Source organism: Ictidomys tridecemlineatus, chromosome 3 (genome assembly GCF_052094955.1).
Source record: "Ictidomys tridecemlineatus isolate mIctTri1 chromosome 3, mIctTri1.hap1, whole genome shotgun sequence".
NCBI classification, from domain to species: Eukaryota; Metazoa; Chordata; class Mammalia; order Rodentia; family Sciuridae; genus Ictidomys; species Ictidomys tridecemlineatus.
In genome coordinates, this window is record NC_135479.1 from 154,067,674 (window position 1) to 154,086,031 (window position 18,358).

General features: G+C 37.0%; 2 protein-coding genes across 15 annotated transcripts in view; one reads left to right on the top strand and one right to left on the bottom strand.

The window, feature by feature from the left end:
- The window catches only part of Gtpbp8 (GTP binding protein 8), a 52,294-nt gene that overhangs the window by 21,258 nt on the left and 12,678 nt on the right, over positions 1-18,358 (bottom strand). For 3 of the 4 annotated variants that reach the window (XR_013436875.1, XR_013436876.1, XR_005726921.2), the window contains exons 6-7: positions 14,383-14,405; positions 1,676-1,808 (exon numbers count right to left, since the gene is read on the bottom strand). Coding sequence is in view for 1 of the 4 variants with exons in the window: in XM_040270373.2 (XP_040126307.1) it covers positions 1,768-1,808; positions 14,383-14,405 (64 nt within the window). In the remaining 3 variants the exon portion in view is untranslated. Of the gene's footprint in view, positions 1-14; positions 1,809-14,382; positions 14,406-18,358 lie in introns of those variants that run through there. The other variant, XM_040270373.2, reaches the window with a different exon arrangement.
- Rmp64 (ribonuclease MRP subunit p64) lies at positions 1,966-17,940 on the top strand. Of its 11 annotated transcripts, XM_078044221.1 has the most exons (11): positions 1,982-2,546; positions 3,144-3,315; positions 3,663-3,759; positions 4,245-4,399; positions 7,522-7,601; positions 7,949-8,080; positions 8,507-8,584; positions 10,135-10,490; positions 10,803-10,864; positions 12,891-13,147; positions 15,491-17,940. In XM_078044221.1, exons 4-11 carry the CDS (start codon positions 4,364-4,366, stop codon positions 15,945-15,947), a joined length of 1,458 nt encoding a protein of 485 aa, XP_077900347.1. In that variant the 5' UTR covers positions 1,982-2,546; positions 3,144-3,315; positions 3,663-3,759; positions 4,245-4,363; the 3' UTR covers positions 15,948-17,940. The 11 variants fall into 11 exon arrangements, with proteins under 11 accessions (XP_005327652.1, XP_077900347.1, XP_077900344.1 ...); XM_078044218.1 differs by having other exon boundaries at positions 1,982-3,315; positions 3,663-3,761; XM_078044222.1 differs by lacking the exon at positions 3,144-3,315.

Consider the following 18,358-nt stretch of genomic DNA (forward strand, 5'->3'; position numbering starts at 1 on the left):
TGAGGTGGACAAAGTTTTGGATAGTTATTGGTCATTTGCATCTGTGACAGTCTTTTTTCATCATACAGGAAATTTAAAGTATGGCCTTAAAACCTGACTTCCTTATGTACACAGCCTGCATTCCTTCCATATACCCCAGTTCAAGAAAGTTCTGATTTCCCTCCATTATTCACCCAGAATACCATCCCTATCTTCTACTGTTGGTAATGATCTCAGATCTTCCTCTACTAATACAAAGGCTCTCATTTTTAGGCTCCCCTATCTTTCTATTACTGCACTTAAAACATATCCATATCTGTGTGTAGGAGACCAACCTTACACGTGACTGGGTCACACTCCCCGGCTGGGTGCTGAGGCGCTCAGTCACAGAAATGTGGTCGGTGTCTCATGCATGGGTGTGTCTTGCTATAGCCCCGTGGGTGAAGCTATGCTCACCTGTTCCTTTGTAGTATAACCCCTTGTCCTGTTTAGGATAGAATCTTCTGTGGAAGTGCCTTGTGTGTGTCCCCTTCTTTTACTGTGCTCTTGGGTGTGACCTACCCACATGTCAGTCAACCTGCTGACAGTGGACATCATGAAGATAGACTCAGCCCCCTGAAACCTGACCCCTTGCCTCATTTGAATAGTTTCTCCTCAATAAAAGGGGTCAGCACGTGCTCTCGCTCTATCTCTTTCTTCAGACCCTTAAGGTCAGAGGAGCTGTCACAGCAACACCAAAGAAAAAGGTATTTGTGTCTCTTGTGTGGTTATTTCGTGCAGCCCAGTCAGCCTAGTTTAAATGGAGTGACCCCTGAGCCTTTTAGTCGCGAGATCAGAAACCCGGCATCTATGGCTATCTTTAGTTTTTTTCCTGGCTCAGAGACTAAAGGTTCTTTGATTGTCAAGTGGATCCCTTTACTAAGCACTTGATACACTCCTGTTGTCACCTCTGGTACTTGATATGGTACTAGTCAAATATTTTGTTGAATGAGTAATAGGTCTTGTCCATCAATTATCTTCCTTTTGTCTCTTGAGTATGTCCAGCTTTTTTTACTCTTTTTGTTTCCTTCTTCTTAGCATGTATATGATCAGGTGATTTCCCACTTGCAATGGCCAGTTTCATGAATCAACTTGGCTAGGTTACACAGTACCTAGTTATTCAACCAAATACTAATCTAGGTGTTGCTGTGAAGGTATTCTGTGGATGTGATTAACATCCACAATTTGTTGGCTTTATGGAAAGGAGACTACCCCAAGTAATTTGAGTGAGCCTGATTTAAAGGACTTAAAACATAGGTTTCTCTAAAGACAAGAAGGAAGATGAATTTCCACTATGGACTGCTCCTTCAGTTTCTGCCTGAGAGTTTCAAGCCTGCTATACATATTTTGGATTTTACTATCCAATCCCCACAATCACATAAGCCAATTTCTTTAACAAATACCTTCATATGCTACTATTTTTGCTTGATTGGTGGACCCCTGATTAATACATCATCTGTTTTCTTATGAACAGCCAATGGGCCATCTCAAATTCAGTATTTCAATAGTTATCTCATTATTCCTGCCACCTATATAATTTGGTTCTTCTTCTGAATGCCATATTTCAGGTGCAAGGTGAAAATCTAGAAAACACCCTAGACAGATAAAAATCTAAATACTAGACCTCTACATAAGTTACACTCTCAGTCTCCAGTACCAGTGCTTGAAGGTTCAGGCTTTCATCATTTCTATCTTCAGCATTTGTAATAGTCTCCATGTCTCCAGCCTCTTCCCTCTCAAATTTGTTCTTCAGAGTGCTCTTCCTCTGATGCAGGGTGACCAAAATTGCCCTGTTGAAGAGTGAACAAGGAAGTCATTTGTCACATATAGCAAGGACTCTGCAACTCACACTGTGGAGTCCAGGTAAAGGCTGCCCGTCGCTGTGCTCTGGGCCCCGCCCCTCCCCATTTACCCGCCTTGGCCTTACCCCCCTCCTCTGCCGCTCCACTTGGTCTCGCCCAGCTCCGCCCATCGTAAGCCCGCCCCGTCTCCAAGATGGCTGCTGCCATGCCGCCGGGCCCGGAGCCGTGGAACCGCGTGAGGATCCCTAAGGCGGGGAGCCAGAGCACCGTGACCGTGCGGGACCCTGGCGCCTCCTTGAGTAAGTGAGGGGCTGCGAGGAGCGCCGACGTTTCCGGAGGAGCCTTCGGGCCGGCCGGCGCCCGTGGAGCGGGGCGGGACTTCCTGAGTCCGGGGAACGCTGGGAAGGGGCGCTGAGCTTCGCAGGGTATTGCGCTGCCCCGGGCAGAGTGCGGAGGGCTTCTGTCGCCCCCGGTTCTGGCTGTTGTAGTGAACCCACGTGCTAACGCAGGGCCTGGCTGGAGGGTGTCAAGGGCCAAAGTGCATCTCCGCGCCCAGAGGATATAGCAGGCGCCGGAATAAAGTGCTGCCTGGGAACGGGCAGAGTTGGCGCCGGCCGCCCGGAGCTTGCTCTTGGACTGTTAAGCCACTTCGGCCCGAGGAGCTGGGGAGTCACCCAAGCACTCTGGACTTAACGCACAATCTGCTGGACCTCTGGCTTCTTATCTGTAAAACAATTTGCCTCCCTTACCCCTAACCAACATGATGCAAATTAGGAGAGTGCAATGTGAACTCAAGTGCTAGTAATGTGATACATTGCTAGTTTTGGCAGTAGGATGTAGTAGGTAGGAGCCTAGGAGAGTTATTAAACCTTTTTGTGCCTAAGCTCATTTTCTAATGAGAGTAGAAATAGTACCTTCTTCAAGTCTGTCTTGGGGAAAGCGAGTCTGTACTATGGCGATAGACAAATGCTAGCATTTGTTAAAATTACATTAATAGAAAAATCTAATGACGTTTATTAATGTTAAATACAGCCTACCAAATAAATCATCACTTCCGCCCCATTCCCTCCCATCCATCCTTTCAGTTTACCGATTAATCTTCCTTCCTCTAGAACTTTTTAAACAGAATTCCTGTTAGGCATGGGACATTGACTAATTCGCTCCTCATCCCCAAGGCAGCCTTTATTGTCTTCAAATATTTGGGACAGTAAGATAATTCTGCATGTTGTATACAAACCTGCCTTTGTGTTACTTCCACCTAGAGTGCTTGCCTTCCCTTAGAGCTATAGAACAGTTGACTTCCTGTTTTTGACACCTTTGCAGATTAGGAAACTTCTGGGCACTGGTGTTCAGTCAGATGTTCAACAAATATAACTTCTAGTGGACATGGTGGTTTCTCTTTTTAAATATGATCTTCTGTTCACATAAGAGATTGGTTCCAGAAACCTCTTGAGTTCCAAAAATCTGCAGATGCTCAAGTCCTTTATATAAAATGGTACAGTATTTGCATATAACCTACACACATTCTTCTCTATACTTTAAATAATTTCTAGATTACTTATAATACCTAAGTATAATGTAAATATCATGTAAATAGTTTTTATACTGTATTATTTAGGAAATAGTGACAAGAAAAAAGTCTGTACATATTCAGTACAGATGGATTATCCCCTAACCTCAAATATTTTCAATTTGAGGTTGATTTAATCCATAGATTTCACCCATGGATATAAAGGACTGACTACATATTCTTGTCTTTTTATGGTACCAGGGATTAAATTCAGGAATGCTTAACCACTGAGCCATACCCACAGCCCTTTTGTATTTTTTATTTTGAGACAGAGTCTTGCTGAGTTGTTTAAGGCCTCAATAATTTGCTAAAGCTGACTTTGAACTTGTGATCCTCCTGCCTCAGCCTCCTGGGTCTCTGGGATTACAGGTGTGAGTCACCATGCCTTGCTTTTGTCTTTCTTAAAAGTGATATCCGAATACAGTTTCTTTGACTTTAAAGGCTATGAATCTATCTGTTCTGTTTTGCTTACATGCATAGCAAAATGGGAGATTTAGAGAAGTATGTATGCCCAGCTTCAAAGTATTTAAAGTGTACACCAAATGAGTGACTGTATTCAGATGAAAAAAAAAAATTACTTAAGTCATGGTAAAATGCAATGTAAAGATATATGTATTCTTGTTGAACAGATGTTCTCTTAATGATTTCTTGGGGTTTATATCATTGATCACCATTTTCTAACTTCTCACTTATTTAGAATCCTTTGTTGTTTGTGCAGTTGAGGTTGACTGTATTAATTTCATTTTTGATTGCTTTAAAGCAAATAAGGAAAGGTATTTCTCCCAGTGTATTTTTCATATAGTATCTTTAATGTAGAAATACATACAAAGTCTTATTAAATGTCTCTGCTTTAGACCTTTGCATTGCAGCTGTAATTAAAGAATGCCGTCTTGTCACACGGTTGCTGAGGAGCCAAACCTTAGATGCAGAAGCAGATGTGTTATGTGCAGTTCTTTACAGCAATCACAACAGAATGGGCCGCCATAAACCTCATCTGGCCCTCAAACAGGTGAGGAGGAAGCCCTATGTTCAATGCCCAGATTGTTACTTGAAGAAGATGTAGATCACACTGTCACTATTTTATTATAATGGAAATCTCAGTAAATTACTTGTGATTTATAGGTCTGTAGCCCAGAGTTAAATGTGAGTCTTTCTGAAACTATTTCAAAAAAGTATTTTTTTTTGTTTGAAAGTAAGTATGTTTAGATTAATTCTTTCCCAGTTTTTTCTAATTAGGAAGTAAAAAAAAATTTTTCGTTTTGTGCAATCTATGTAATAGTGCCTTTGCTTACCTCAAAGATAAAGTGATCAAGGTAAAAGTGTCAAATATTAACAAACAATTATCTGAGCATATTTAAATCCTAAAAAGAACAATGTTTTGGTTTATTGCGGGGCACATAATCTAATCAATAGTAAATGAGTATATGGCAAGTTTTTGGTATAAAGTGGTTTCCTGTAATTATTAGAGCTTAAGACAAAATTGGGTCCTGCAGCTTGGACTAAAACATAGAGTAGAGCCTCTTAAGCTACGTTCATTATGTGTTCATTCATTTATTCACTTTATTTGTGTAACAGACACCTTGCAAATATTGTTTACAACTTTATTTGTGCCAGGCACTGAGCTTTGTGCTGGGTATATAGGAGTGAAAAAGACAAACATTGTCTCTAATCTTATAGACTCAACTTTCTTGTTAAATTTTTCCTCCCATTATTTAAGGCAAAAGAATGAAAAACTCTTCATTAAAGAAAGATCAGGAATCATGGTCTTTTCCTAAAGATTCCCTAGGATAACTTTTATCTGAGTGGAAGTAATCCAAAAGCAAAATTATTAACTCTTAGATTTAACATATTTTCCTCCTGGCTTCTAGGTGGTATATAATCACCCAGTCAAAAAAATTTGGTATTTTATTGTCTCATTTTCTTCTTTATGTGTAGCTCTCCCAACCAATTTATAAGTTGGAACTTTCTCTGCATCTCCTCTTCAGTTCTGGCTGCCAATTTCGTGTTTAGACCTTTTCAGCATGTAGTTCTTATTATCCTAACAGATGTTTTTTTTAGTCTGGCTTACATTTTGGTGTATTCAATTTAACAAAACTAGGTTATTAACCATCCTAAAACAACTTTGATTTTTTAGTAATTCTCCATTGTGTCCCGAATAAAGTCAAAACTCCTTTGTTTGGCTCCTGGTATACTCTAATGATCTAGCCTCGTTAGCCTTTGTTAGCTCAGGCTTCTCTCTGGCCTTCATGTATCTTGTGTTGTGGCCAACCTGAACTTTTTTTTTTTTTTTTTAAGCAGTATTGGAGATTGAACCTAAGAGCACTGTGCCACTGAGCTATACTCCAAGTCTTTCAGTCATTAAAAAAAAAATAGAGAGAGGGTCCTGCTGAGATGCTGAGACTGACGTCAAACTTGCAATCCTCCTGTCTCAGCTTCTTGAGTCACTAGTATTACAGGAGTGCACCATCATGTCTGGACAGCCCGAATTCTTAACGTGTTTACTATGTTTGTTCCCTCTTTTGAAAGGCTGTCTCATCTTCTAAGTCCCCTGGCAGTGATAATTTTTTTCTTTCTAAGATGTAACATGAGTGTATGTTATGGCAATCCCATTTTGAGTTGCATTTTTATTATTAGTAGTAAAGTTGAGTATTTTTTGATTATTTACTATCTCGGCTTCCCTTTCATTTCTCTTATAGCATTTAATACAAACTGTGTTGAGGTACAGTTATTTGTGTATATGTTCCTTATATCCTTTAGCAGGGAACTTGTCTCATAGTGTCTCTCACTGCTGCAGCTGTTACTGTCACTGCTACTGCTGCCTTATATCTCCTTAACATTTCACAGTTTACAGAGAACTTTTACATACATTGAGATTTAATATTTTCTCTTCAAAAGCCAGATACTGGGATTTGCCTTTTAACACTCCCTCAAATGGAGCACAAAAAATATTTTTGATTCCTCTTTTGTGTGACAATTCTTTGAGTGTAGTAAGACTTGTTATGTTCTTCCATGTCCTGTCTCTTCTTTGCTCAAGTTCTCAATTTTTTTTGGTCCTGTCTCTTGAATCATAGTTTATTTAGTTTACCAAGCACCTTACCTTTTTGGTTTGTTGTTACCTCTCTCAAAAAGTGGCGTTCAGATTTAAAAACTGAAAAAGATAGGAGCTTTTAAGAGGAATTTAAGGATTGTTACTTTTATTATTCTGAAAATTGCTGTTAAGATAGAATCCTTAACTTTCATTCAACTTTGTAGTATACATGTAACTCCAGCAAGATACTATTGTTGCTAGTACCAGTACACATCCAAATCTATATAGTCTTTAAATTATGGATACAGTCCCATGTATACCCTTTGTGTGGAATTTCCTGATAATTACAGAATTCTTGGACCATTCTGTATAATGAGTATCTCTTGCCATTTTTTAAAAATGGTATTTAATGCCTACTTCTAAGAACTGGATTATACTGATGATCAAAATGGACAAAATACAGTGTGGCGCTTAGAGAACATTTTGGAGAGAAAGGCAATGAATCAGTCAATCAGTTAATAATGATATGTCAGTGGTGGTAAGTGCTGTGAAGAAAAGGAGGGAATTGAAATTTTAAATAAAGTACATCAATTTTTATTTTAGCATTTGAATATTTTATATATCATCTTGTTTTTACTACTAGAAATTGGAAAATGCCTCACTATATCTCCTAGCATGCTTCATTGAGATAACATTTGTTCAGTGACTCAGTCACTTTTCTCATATTTGTGGTACTTTATAGACTGTTGAAATTTAGTAGTTAATAATTTAATATCTTGTTTTAATGGCTTCACTATTATAAAGCATGTTGCTTCATTAAAATCATAATCAAATACTCATTTTGGCTCCTTTTATCAGATTCTGGCATTTAGTAATTTCTTAGTCATTATCTTATTTGAGCAGTTTGTTGAGTAGGATAAATTCCATATTTGTAACCAGAAGCAATTGTTTTGGGTTTTGGATTTCTTTACCCTTAAACAAAAGGTATTCTGTAGTATTTAGCTTGTTTTCACACTTTGAAAGTATGGTTTCTTTGCTTTCCTGGTCATATCAAGTGAACCCTGACTGCATTATACTGATTTGACCTGCTCTTTCTTTTTCAGGTTGAACAATGTTTAAAACGTTTAAAAAACATGAATTTGGAGGACTCAATTGAAGATGTATCTCAGCTGCTTTCTTCCACGTAGGTGGTCTATTGCTTTGTGTTGTGGTGCGCTGGGAACTTGATGTCCTGTCGTGTTTCCCCTTTAGATTTTCTCTGCTTGGTGGTGGGGTATAACCAGTTATACTTTAGCTATACAATTTTGTTTTAATAAGGGGCACCTGGTGTTTGTGGTTATCTCCTTCTGTTGGTCTGTGGGAAAGAGTGGAGTGACTTTGAAAGCTGGATCACAATAGGCTATATTGAAACATTAGTTGGTTATTATTGAGTATACTTTTTGAGCTTAAAATAAGTCTTCTCTTGAAAACTGCTATAGAAATGTTTTTTTGTTTAAAAATGAAATAATGCACTTTTCTGTTTTTGTCAAGTGAAAGTCAGCCTGCATCTGCCAAAACATGTGTCATCCCCAGCCAACCAGTGGTGGAATTGGTGTTGATGAAGGTTTTGGGAGCCTGCAAGTTGTTACTCCGCTTGTTGGACTGCTGTTGCAAGGCATTTCTGTATCCTTTAATCTATTAAAATAACTTCTTGTGAATGGGCATTGTCTGGATATATTTAACAGTATTTCTGTTTGAAAGCAAGGGCCTGATAAATGTTATAACCTGTGAGAATTTTAAAAATTTTGTTTCTTGGCCTTCTTTTCCTCGTAATTGGTGGATATGGCCACTGCCAGACATTCTTTCTCTAGCACATATTATCTTCAAAGCACTGGCAGCTAGAAAATTCTTAAGCTTAGAAGTTAAATTTAAGAACTTCGAAGTTATATTGATTACTATATTTTTACATTTTTGTGACATTAAGGGGAACATGCTTTAAGTCTTCAAGAAGATTCTTTTTACTTTCAATCTGTTTCTTCTTTCATAATTGTAACTTGCAAAGCACAGATTACTTTTGTTTTGTTTTCCCACCTTAAATTGATTCTCCAGCTTAACTGTGAAACATCTAGGATTGCAAGAGTTTATTATTTTAAATCTTGTGATGGCTGGGCTGGTGAGCAGATTCTGGTACGTACATGGCCTTTAACATAAAAATAACAGATTTTTATTTCTTTTTCATTTCCCTACCTCAATCTAGGTTTCTTATTAGTAGTTTTTATATAGTTTCATTTCATATTGTTTTTTCATGGGATGCTGAAGGTGCAGGAGTCCTTTTCTTCATCTGATCAGTTTACTTTTGGTAGATTGGGAAGCTAAGTGCTGATGATTATGTCAAAGGAGTAGGCTTTGAATTTGAATTCAAAAAATTCAGCCTAACATTAAAAAACTGAAGAAATGAATTCCTAGGATTTAGGATTTGGAATAAAAAAATTGGTGGCAGAGATTGCATTGCAATGGGCTTTTTTTTTTTTTTTTTTTGGTATTAGATATTTAACCAAGGGGCACTTTACCGCTGAGCTACATCCCTAGTCCTTTTTTGGGGGGGTGGAGTGGGGAGGGACAGGGTCTTACTAAGGTGCTTAGGGCTTCACTTAGTTGCTAAGGCTGCTCTGGAATTTGTGATCTCCTGTCTCAGCTTCCTGAGCTGCCAGGATTAAAGGTATGTGCCATACTGGTGGGGCTATTTAAAATAATGATATTCTTATGCTGGCTATACCATGATTCTTTTTGCCATTTTGTTTCTAAGTTTTTAAAAAAATATTTTTAGCTGTAAATGGACACTATATCTTTATTTTTATTTATTTATTTTTATATGGTGCTGAGGATTGAACCCAGTGACTCACAGGTTCGAGGCAAGAACTCTACCACTGAGCTAAACCCCAGCCCCTAGTTTCTAATTTTTAATGAAAGTGAAAAATACAATTTGATATTCCTTATGTGCTATAGATTTTCCTTCCTCTTGAAACAGCACTGTTTTTAGAAGCCTGTTTAGTTGATGTAAAGAAAACTTGGCAATACTTGCAAACTAAAGAGACGATCTCTTGAATTTCTTAACATACATATTGTGAAAATGATTTGATGAATAGTTAGACTCAGAATTGGTTCATTAGCTCTAATTTTTGAATGTAAAACTGAAAAATGTAGAAAATTCTTTCTGCATTCAGTGACTGAAAACCTTGCTTTGTTGTCTTAAATTGGATCTATCATGTACTATTTCTTATCACTTTGCTTTTTATTCTGCTTTTTCTTAATCAGAGGGAATACCATTTGAATTACTGTCATTTATCTTAAAATGTTTAACGTTTGTTATTTTCTGTAATGAAGAGATTTAACTTTTGCTGATTACAAGCATACATGCTTATCTTATAAAAAACATAAAAATGTGAAGTATTTGAAATTTGCTTAAAATCTCACCATTAAGATAAAACCACCTATTAAATTTTTATGTGCATTCTTTGACATAGCTCTCTACTCTTTGTTTTTGAGTATTGTTTTGTACTTGAATTTGTCTGTTGTGCTGGATTAAACCAACTACTTGCAACTTGCATAGTGGTGTTGTTTTTAAATCTATACTGATAGAGCTTGATAACCATTTGTTTTCAGTTTTGAATCTTATAGTTTATTATGTAATCTACATTGTAATTACTAGCTAATCTATAAGCTCCTGTTCTTTCTAGGGTTCTCTATAAAGGTGTTTTAAGAAGGTTGATTTCTTTATATGAGCCATTGTTTGGATTACTTCAAGAGATCACTAGGATTCAACCCATGCCTTACTTTAAAGGTTTTACCTTTCCTTCTGATATTGCTGAATTTCTAGGACAGCCCTATCTTGAAGTCTTTAAGAAAAAAATGCCTACAGCTTTTGCAGCTAAAGGAGTAGCTAAGCTACTAAATAAACTCTTTTTAACAAAAGAACAATCGTCAAGGTCCAGCGAAGACACTTTACTTAGCATTTCCAAAAAAGCTAAACAAATGAAGACCAATATACAGAATAATGTGGATCTTGGACAGCCAGTAAAGAATGTCTTCAAAGGTAATTTGCTTTGATATAGTACATATTCTAATTAAATAAAACTTTTAAAAGCATGATGTAGTCATACATTATATAGAAAGAAATTCTGTCTCACTGCTGAATGTTAACCCACCCTGATTAGAGAGGTATAGTTACACCTATGTTTTCCAAGGCTGAGCGCTTAAAAGTTCTTTGTTAGAAATAGTTTTTTACTTGCTTTATTCCCTTTATTTCTTTTGTAGTAACTTGGCAAGAAATGTGCACTTAAGAATTTGTTGGAGATTTGAAAATACCATTCCTAAGTTTTTCTCTCTGATTTTTCTACCTCCACAGAAAAGTCTACAGGATTTGATGTGAGGTCTTTCTGCAAACAGCTGAAACACAAAGCCACTGAGGTTTGTCTGACTTAATTTAATACAGCTTTTGATTTCTGCTAATTTGTAGAGGATGTTACTCACCAAGAACAGGGAATAAATCCTAGTCCTCTGTTTATGCCCAGCTTTAAGGTTGGTGCCTTATTAGTTGTGTGTATGCTTTTGAATGAATAGAGGCAGGGAATTTTTTAATGCTTCCAGTTAATTCAGTTAATAGAATGCTTTCAGAAATGTTTTAGTATGAGTTTCTTTAGAATTTTAAAGTGACCATAACATCGATTATAAGTATGGACTACACTGCAGTTTAAGAGTATGGGCTTTGCAATCAGACAGATGTTTTGAATCCTAGCCTTGGTTTATACTAGCTGTGTGACCTGTCAGTTCCCTGGTCTCTTCATACCTCTATTTTATAATAATAGTATGAACCTCACAGCGTGTGGATAGTTTTAATACATACAAAGCGTTCAGTGGGATCTGGAGCATGGAAAGCATTTAATTGGTGTTAGACATTACTAGCAATTGTCATCATTTTTATCATCCTCCTCATTTGTTATGAGGTTATTTTCTTCTTATTGAGTTCAAACTTTAACATGATTCCTCTCTTTAGTTAGTGCCTGTAAATTCTGTTTGTTCTGTACTTAACAACAGTTAAGTATGTCAGTGTCAACCCTTTTTCACCATAATAACTACTTGATTTTTATTATCCTTTATCTTTGTAAAATGTCTTTCTTCTCGTTTCATTTGTTGTTTTTCTTCTTCCATTCTATTTAATAATTAATTATTAATCATTTCTAATAAGTCACAGTTTTTACAAGGACTTCAGATTGCCAGAGGGAGGGATAAAAATAATAGCTAATATTTTCTGTGCCTGACATTGCTCTAAATGTTTTATGTGCATTAACTCATGCAATCTTCTGAGAAGTCCTGTGAAGCAGATAATTTTATTACTGATTTCATGTTTCAGATGGGGAAATTGAGGCATAGAAAGACTAAGAAATTGCCAGGCCACACACTGAATGAGTGGAAGAGCTGGATGCGGGCAGTATATTTTCTTTACTACTATTCCAGCCCCAAAATATTTTTAATTCAATTCTGTCTCGGAGAGCTATGGTACCTTGTGACCCTTGAAACTTTTGCAGCTTATCCAGCTGCTTGTAGATGAGCTGGTTTTGAAACTGGTTGGTTGATGTCCCTTTCAAAAGTAATCACTACCATATTTTTAGAAGTTGACACTAATGTGCCATTTGCTTTTAAGGGTAAACTTGTTTTATTGATCACCAAACAAAATGTTGATGGGTCTCTACTTTTATATTTTGCATTTCTTTTTTAAGATGAGTGTGAGAAATTTAGAAGGTAAGCTTTGAAAGGAGAATAGAAGCAGACTTAGTAGGTGGCATGTTTTCATAGGAAATAGTAAGTTAGTAAAATCCAAACTTGACTTGAAATATAGAAAGAAGGGATTGAAAAAAATAAAGGTGCCTTGTAAGAAAATGGTTTAACTGAAATGGAAATGTTGCTCACTTAAGCATTTTTAACATGTTCACTCTTTGTTAATTAAATGATTGGTAGGTCTGCTTTGTTGGATACTTTGCAGGCTCCACGTCCCCCCATCCTCAAGTATTTTCAGTAACACTTATGACTCATTATTGAAGAAGGTTACTTAGCAGATAGACCAGCTTTGAGTTTAAAGGTTCTCAATCCAAACTGAAGTGTCTTTCCATTATTAGGCTTTGACTGGTATTTAACCATTTGGAGTTTCATTCTTGGATGTATGTTGATGTGTGCACTAGAAATATTTATATTGAGTTTCATGGGTCCATGTAATTCCACTGTCTTAGTATAGAAGTGGGGAAAAAACAAATTACGCTAGGAGCTGAGAATACAAAATTAAGATTTTTAGGACAAAAGGATAATACAGCAAAAAGTTTTCCTTCTTTTAAAAAAACTGATTATTTTAAACTTCTGATTGAGTCAGCTTTCCTTCTTGTCATATATTTACAAATCATTAATGTATTTAATATATTTTCTTCATCTTTTCATATTTCAGGAGACCAGCTTTGAGTTTAAAGGTTCTCAATCCAAACTGAAGCCAACAAAACATTCTCAGAAAGTGACAGGAACTACTCCTGCCAGAAATTTTGTGCAACAATTCCGAGAGGCCAAGACTTTCAAACAACTCTCTGAAGCAATCCAAATGGCAATTACATGGTGCAGGAGCAAAAAATTCAAGGCTCAGGCTACCTTTCTGGGTAACAAACTTCTTAAAAGTAACAGGCTTAAACATGTGGAAGCTCAAGGTTATAGGTAAGGATATTACAAAAATTATACTTCTTTTTCTGTTGTTGCTCAGGGCAAAAGTATTTATATTCAAATCTCTTTTCTTTAAAATAGGATGTCTAGCAGCTCTAACTGTGCTGAAAGTGAGATCTACTCAAATTGTAATTTCATTTCTTGCTTTTGTCATATGGGCATAGTTATGTTATTGGGAGAAAGAAAGCAAACTTAGGTTAATTGGACCTACTCACTAGTACTTTTTATCATTCCCATCTATTCATTTAGGAAGCATTAAGAATGTCTGGTGTACAAAGCTTGAGGACACTGCTGCAGGAGGAAGACTGGTCCTTAGAAAGCTCATGCTTTAGTGGGACAGGTGGCCTTTCTGCACATAGTGTAGTGAGATGAAGGTCTGAGCGCAGGAATGGGAGCCTGCACCTCAAGGTCCCCCATACTAGGCTGCCAGCATCCAGGGTCAAGCTAGATGTTCAGAGGAGTTACTCCTCATGTTTTGATGTCTTTCTTTTCCTGTGATTTTTATACTCATAGAACTATTTATGATTATAGGCCAGTGTTGCCTGAAGCATTATTTGAAGTTATAGCTACTTCAGGGCTCTTATTTTTACTGAAAATAATAGATGCTGATGGTACCAATTCACACACAGACAGGCATAAATATCCTTATTCCCTTTCACAGAGGCAGTTATCACTCTGACTAGTTTTTTATGTTCAAGAAATATTCTATCACACACCATAATTTCTTACTGATAGCCGTAAACATGTAACTACCCAGGGCTTTATAATGTTTCTTGTGGATGAACCACCGTAACTATCTGAAATTTAAGGTTTGTTTTAAAAATTATGAAAAAGATATTTCTACTTTAGAAAAAATGTGGTATATAATGGGGATTTTTGTAGCAAATTCTCACAACAATGCTTGGGAGAAGTAGTTGAATATTCCTAGGGATGAACTAGAAGGTTTTTAACATTGGGATCCCCTAGAGGTCTGTAGTCATCTTAAAGGGATCTATCCTAGGGTTGGAAATTGCTAGAGATGGTGAGAGGCCCTTTATTCAAGATTGGGTTGGATGAGGCAGAGATGATGATTAAAAGTTAATGAGAAAGGGGAGATAACCAGGGAATGAAATTGATCAAATTATGTTATGCAAGTATGAAAGTGTCATGATTCCACTATTATGTATAATTGCAAAGCATAATAAAAATCATTATACAAAGAGGGGGAAAAAAAGATCTCATCAGCTTACCTGAAGGGGACAGCTCTGAATGTCTGAGGAAGGAAGGAAGGAAGGAAGGAAGGGAGGGAGGGAGGGAGGAAGGGAGGAAGGGAATGAAAAAGGAAGGAAGGAGTTAATGAGAACAATCACAAAGTTGCTTATTGGTTAAGCCACTATAGTCTGTACTTCCCTTAGTCCTCTTTCACATTGTCCTATTTAGCTGTTTCATTTTTTTTTGTACTACACTTTATATTTAATTTCCATAGTAACTCCATGAGGTAGGCAGCATTATTCTCATTTTATACATAAGGAAATGGAAGATTTTTGCATAAGGTGTAATTACTGGAGGCTTAGAACTCAATTCAGGTTCTCTAATTCCTGTTCCTATTCATTCTCTTTTCATTTCAATATAAGAGTTATACCTACACTTTCTCTGTTAAATGTCACCACTTAGAGTAAGACAATAGTTTTGAAACAGAGATCATGGATTACTTCAAATGTTTGTATTTGTTTTAAAAGTAACAAGGGAAGTGGGATAGGGAGTGTAGACCTATGTTAATATTTTAAAATTTGGCCATTACATTGAGGCAGTTCAGTAAGCATTGATGAACCTATGGTAGTGCACCCTATTTAGAAACAAAAATACCTTTTAGAATCAACTGTTTGAATTCAGAATTTTGAACACTTGAAGATGATGTGCTATATAGACTGCATTTCAGGTAGCTCAAGGTTACCTGAAGTTTGTATGGCAGAGGACCCGATTCCTTTTTTCTTGTTCATTTCCTGTCAACATGAGTTGCTTGTCCAGATGTGGATAACTGTGTACTGATGGATTTTTTTTCACTTTTGATGTTTTGCATTTCCACTTCTGATACACTATGAGGGCAGAGTTCATCATTCAGCAAAACAGACATATCTGCCTATAGTCTGAATCAGAGGGAAGTTTTGCTCTGAAAATTTGAAACTCCAGTTTCCTTATTTCCTTCTTTTATGATTCTGAGATTATACATAGGGAGAGGACTTGTAAATAAATTGTGTCCTTTTCTGTAGGAAGTTGGTAGAAAGGAAACATGTTTAAATAGTGCTTGAATTATTTGCATCTCAAAAAATTCAGACTTTTTTTCTTTTTGTCTTTCAGTTTGCCAAAGAAACTAGAGTGCATAAAAACATCTATTAGTAACTGTCTTCTTCGTGGCTCAGGAATCAAAACTTCAAAGTATCATCTGAGACAAAGGAGATCACAGAATAATTTTTTTCTGAGACAAAGGAAACCACAGAGAAAGTTGCAGTCAATTCATCTGAAGGAAATACAGCAGTTCTCTTCAAAGAGTGCTACAGACACCAGTGCTAAGTGGAGACTCTCATGCCATACAGTTCAGAGAACTGATCCTGGTCCTAACAGTAAGCAGCTCTTGAACAGACTTTCAAGTCCTGTCAAACAAACTAAGGAGCAACAGATTCATGAGAACCTCCTAGGAAGCAATGGAAGTGAATGTGATTCATGGATAAAAATACAAATAAACAAAGAGAGAATGCCAGAATCTGTTAAGGAGACAGATGACATTGATGACATTTTTGCTTTAATGGGAGTTTAGATGTTCATATGTGAGACTTTTAAGTAGTTAATAATCTAAGTCAGTCTTCTGCTGTTTTAAGAGGAGCTGCTTCTGTGTAACATCACATAGGAGTTCATTTTGGTTCAGTAAACATTTATAGTTGCTTTGTGCCATTTATCAACAAGTGTTTATTTGGTTTTGACTACATGACAGGTATTAAGATGAAAAGTCTGTCAGCCTGCCCTTGAGAAACAAATGTAATTCCTTCACTGGGGCTGATAAGTCCCTGAAAATTTAAATAGTTTTATGATTTACCAGGGAATGAAGACCTGAATAACAAAGTTTGCAAAAACTCCTGTGCCTTAAGGTAAATGGGGAGTAAATTGGAGAGTAGCAAGGAAGTACCCTTGAGGGTCACTTAGTCCTTTAAGTCCACCTCTAAATACCAATGTTTATAGCTTCCATCCATTGTGCTGTCTTGTTTATGTATTAGACTGAATTATCAAAAAGACTTAAAAGTTTTGTCAGTAATTTGTACTTATTACCAGAGACGGGCACAACCATTATTTCTCTTCATTTGTTCACCTTATCCCACAGGAGGGTACATTAAAATACTTTTGAAGTTTTTCAAGAGATTTTTAGTTATTTGTTAATATTGTTTATGTGGTACCAATCAAGAATTTTTTTTTTCCCCCCTAGTAAACCTTTTCCATTAGGGATATAAGATGGCTTGTGTTTATGTGTGAAATGCAACAGGATAACAAAGAAGTAAAGGAAAGTATTAGGAGACACAAAATATGCCCTGGAGTAAAGGTATAATTTGTCATTGGGTGCTGATGATATCTGGTATTTGTATGTGCTTGTACAATTGGCCTCAGAGGCTAAATCTTCATATATTTCCAAATAATGATGTGAAATTTGAGGTATTGCTCAAATGTACAGACTTGACTGGAGTTAAGTTAATATGCTTCTCAGGTAATATGCTTCTCAGGTAGCCTTAAGTTTTATGTTGTTTCAGAGACAGGAAAAGAATACAGTGCCCTCACATATTCTACATCCTTCCTTTCCTCAGCCATCCTACCATTTTTTTTCCTCTGAATTACCTTTCCATTTTTTACCCACCTTTGTTCTTTCCATCTGTTTTCTTCATTTTCTCCCTTATCTGTATCAGTGGTTCTTGAACTTTTCACTTTTTGGAGTCACCTGATAAGTTATTTAAAAATAGAATCATAGCCTCTTCTCCTAGATTGATAAACATGGACCAGGGTTGAGGCCAGAAGTCTGCATGTTTATTTTAATAAGGAGCTCAGAAGATTTTGATTCAAGTGACCCCCAAATCCAGAGTCAATGATATAAATACTGGTTAGCTTTTCTCCTGAAGCACTGTTAAACATCCTGTTTTTAATTTGGAGTTCTTAATTTCTAGACTAACTATTCCTTCTGGCCTTTTGACGAATGGCAGTAAGTAGCTACTTGGTGCCTTAAAACATGGACAGTGATACACACACCACTCCATCTTCTGCCATGTGAAGCCTAAGGACTGCTAGCAAGAAAGCTATCACCAGATAAGAACTCTCAACCTTGTACCCCCAGGACCATAAACCAACATAAATCTCTTTTCTTGATAACTCTGAAGAAAAATTACCAAAAATTCCAGGACAATATCATGGATGTTGTATTCATGACAATCTAGAAATGTGATCAATGTCTAAATGGCTTTGTATCCTGTGTATTTCCTTTACATATTGGGAAATGAAGGTAAATTAGTAAGAGTAAAGCTGGTGTGGAATAGCTTTGTCACCCTAGGGTGTGGGGAGCCATCTTCACACGTGACTGGGTGACTCCTATTTTGGGTCTGAGGCAGATCTGGCTGTGTTGGAGCTTTCCTGGCCCTCTCCTGATGAGAGAACCCGTCCGTGTGGGGGTGTGACTGACCACTGACCCTGACCTTGGAGTGCGGTCCCCCCTCAACCTTCATTGGATGGAATTCTCCCCTAAATTTCTTGTTCCCCAATAAAAGGCTACTCCCTGGCGTGTTCACTCTCTCTCTCTCCTGCTAGTCCTGAGTAATCCTTGCTGCCCTGCCGGGCGGTTAGACATAAGAACCAGAGAGGGGACCTGGCAATAGAAATAAGGTAACTGAGTCTGTGTGTTTTATTTCGATCTCCGCTAGCTAACTTTTATGCCAAGAACCTCATTAATGAAACCATTGCGCTGGCCGCATGGTGGACTAGGGCCTGGTTTATTTTGGGGAATTGTTAATATTCAAACACCTATTTACTATCTCAAGAAACTTCTTGGAAGATTTCACATCCTAATTTCTAATTTAGAAGATAAAATGAAAGGTCTTTACATTTTTTAAAAAAATTTTTAGTTGTAGGTGGACACAATAACTTCATTTTATATTTATGTAGTGCTGAGGATTGAACCCAATGCCTCATGCATGCTAG

Bases quoted from the DNA above. Each gene is read 5' to 3' on its own strand.
- Rmp64 (XM_005327595.5), top strand. From the start codon at position 2,014: ATGGCTGCTGCCATGCCGCCGGGCCCGGAGCCGTGGAACCGCGTGAGG. The intron at 4,400-7,521 runs GTGAGGAGGAAG...TTTCTTTTTCAG, and splicing joins CTCATCTGGCCCTCAAACAG to GTTGAACAATGTTTAAAACG. The intron at 10,491-10,802 runs GTAATTTGCTTT...CTACCTCCACAG, and splicing joins AGTAAAGAATGTCTTCAAAG to AAAAGTCTACAGGATTTGAT.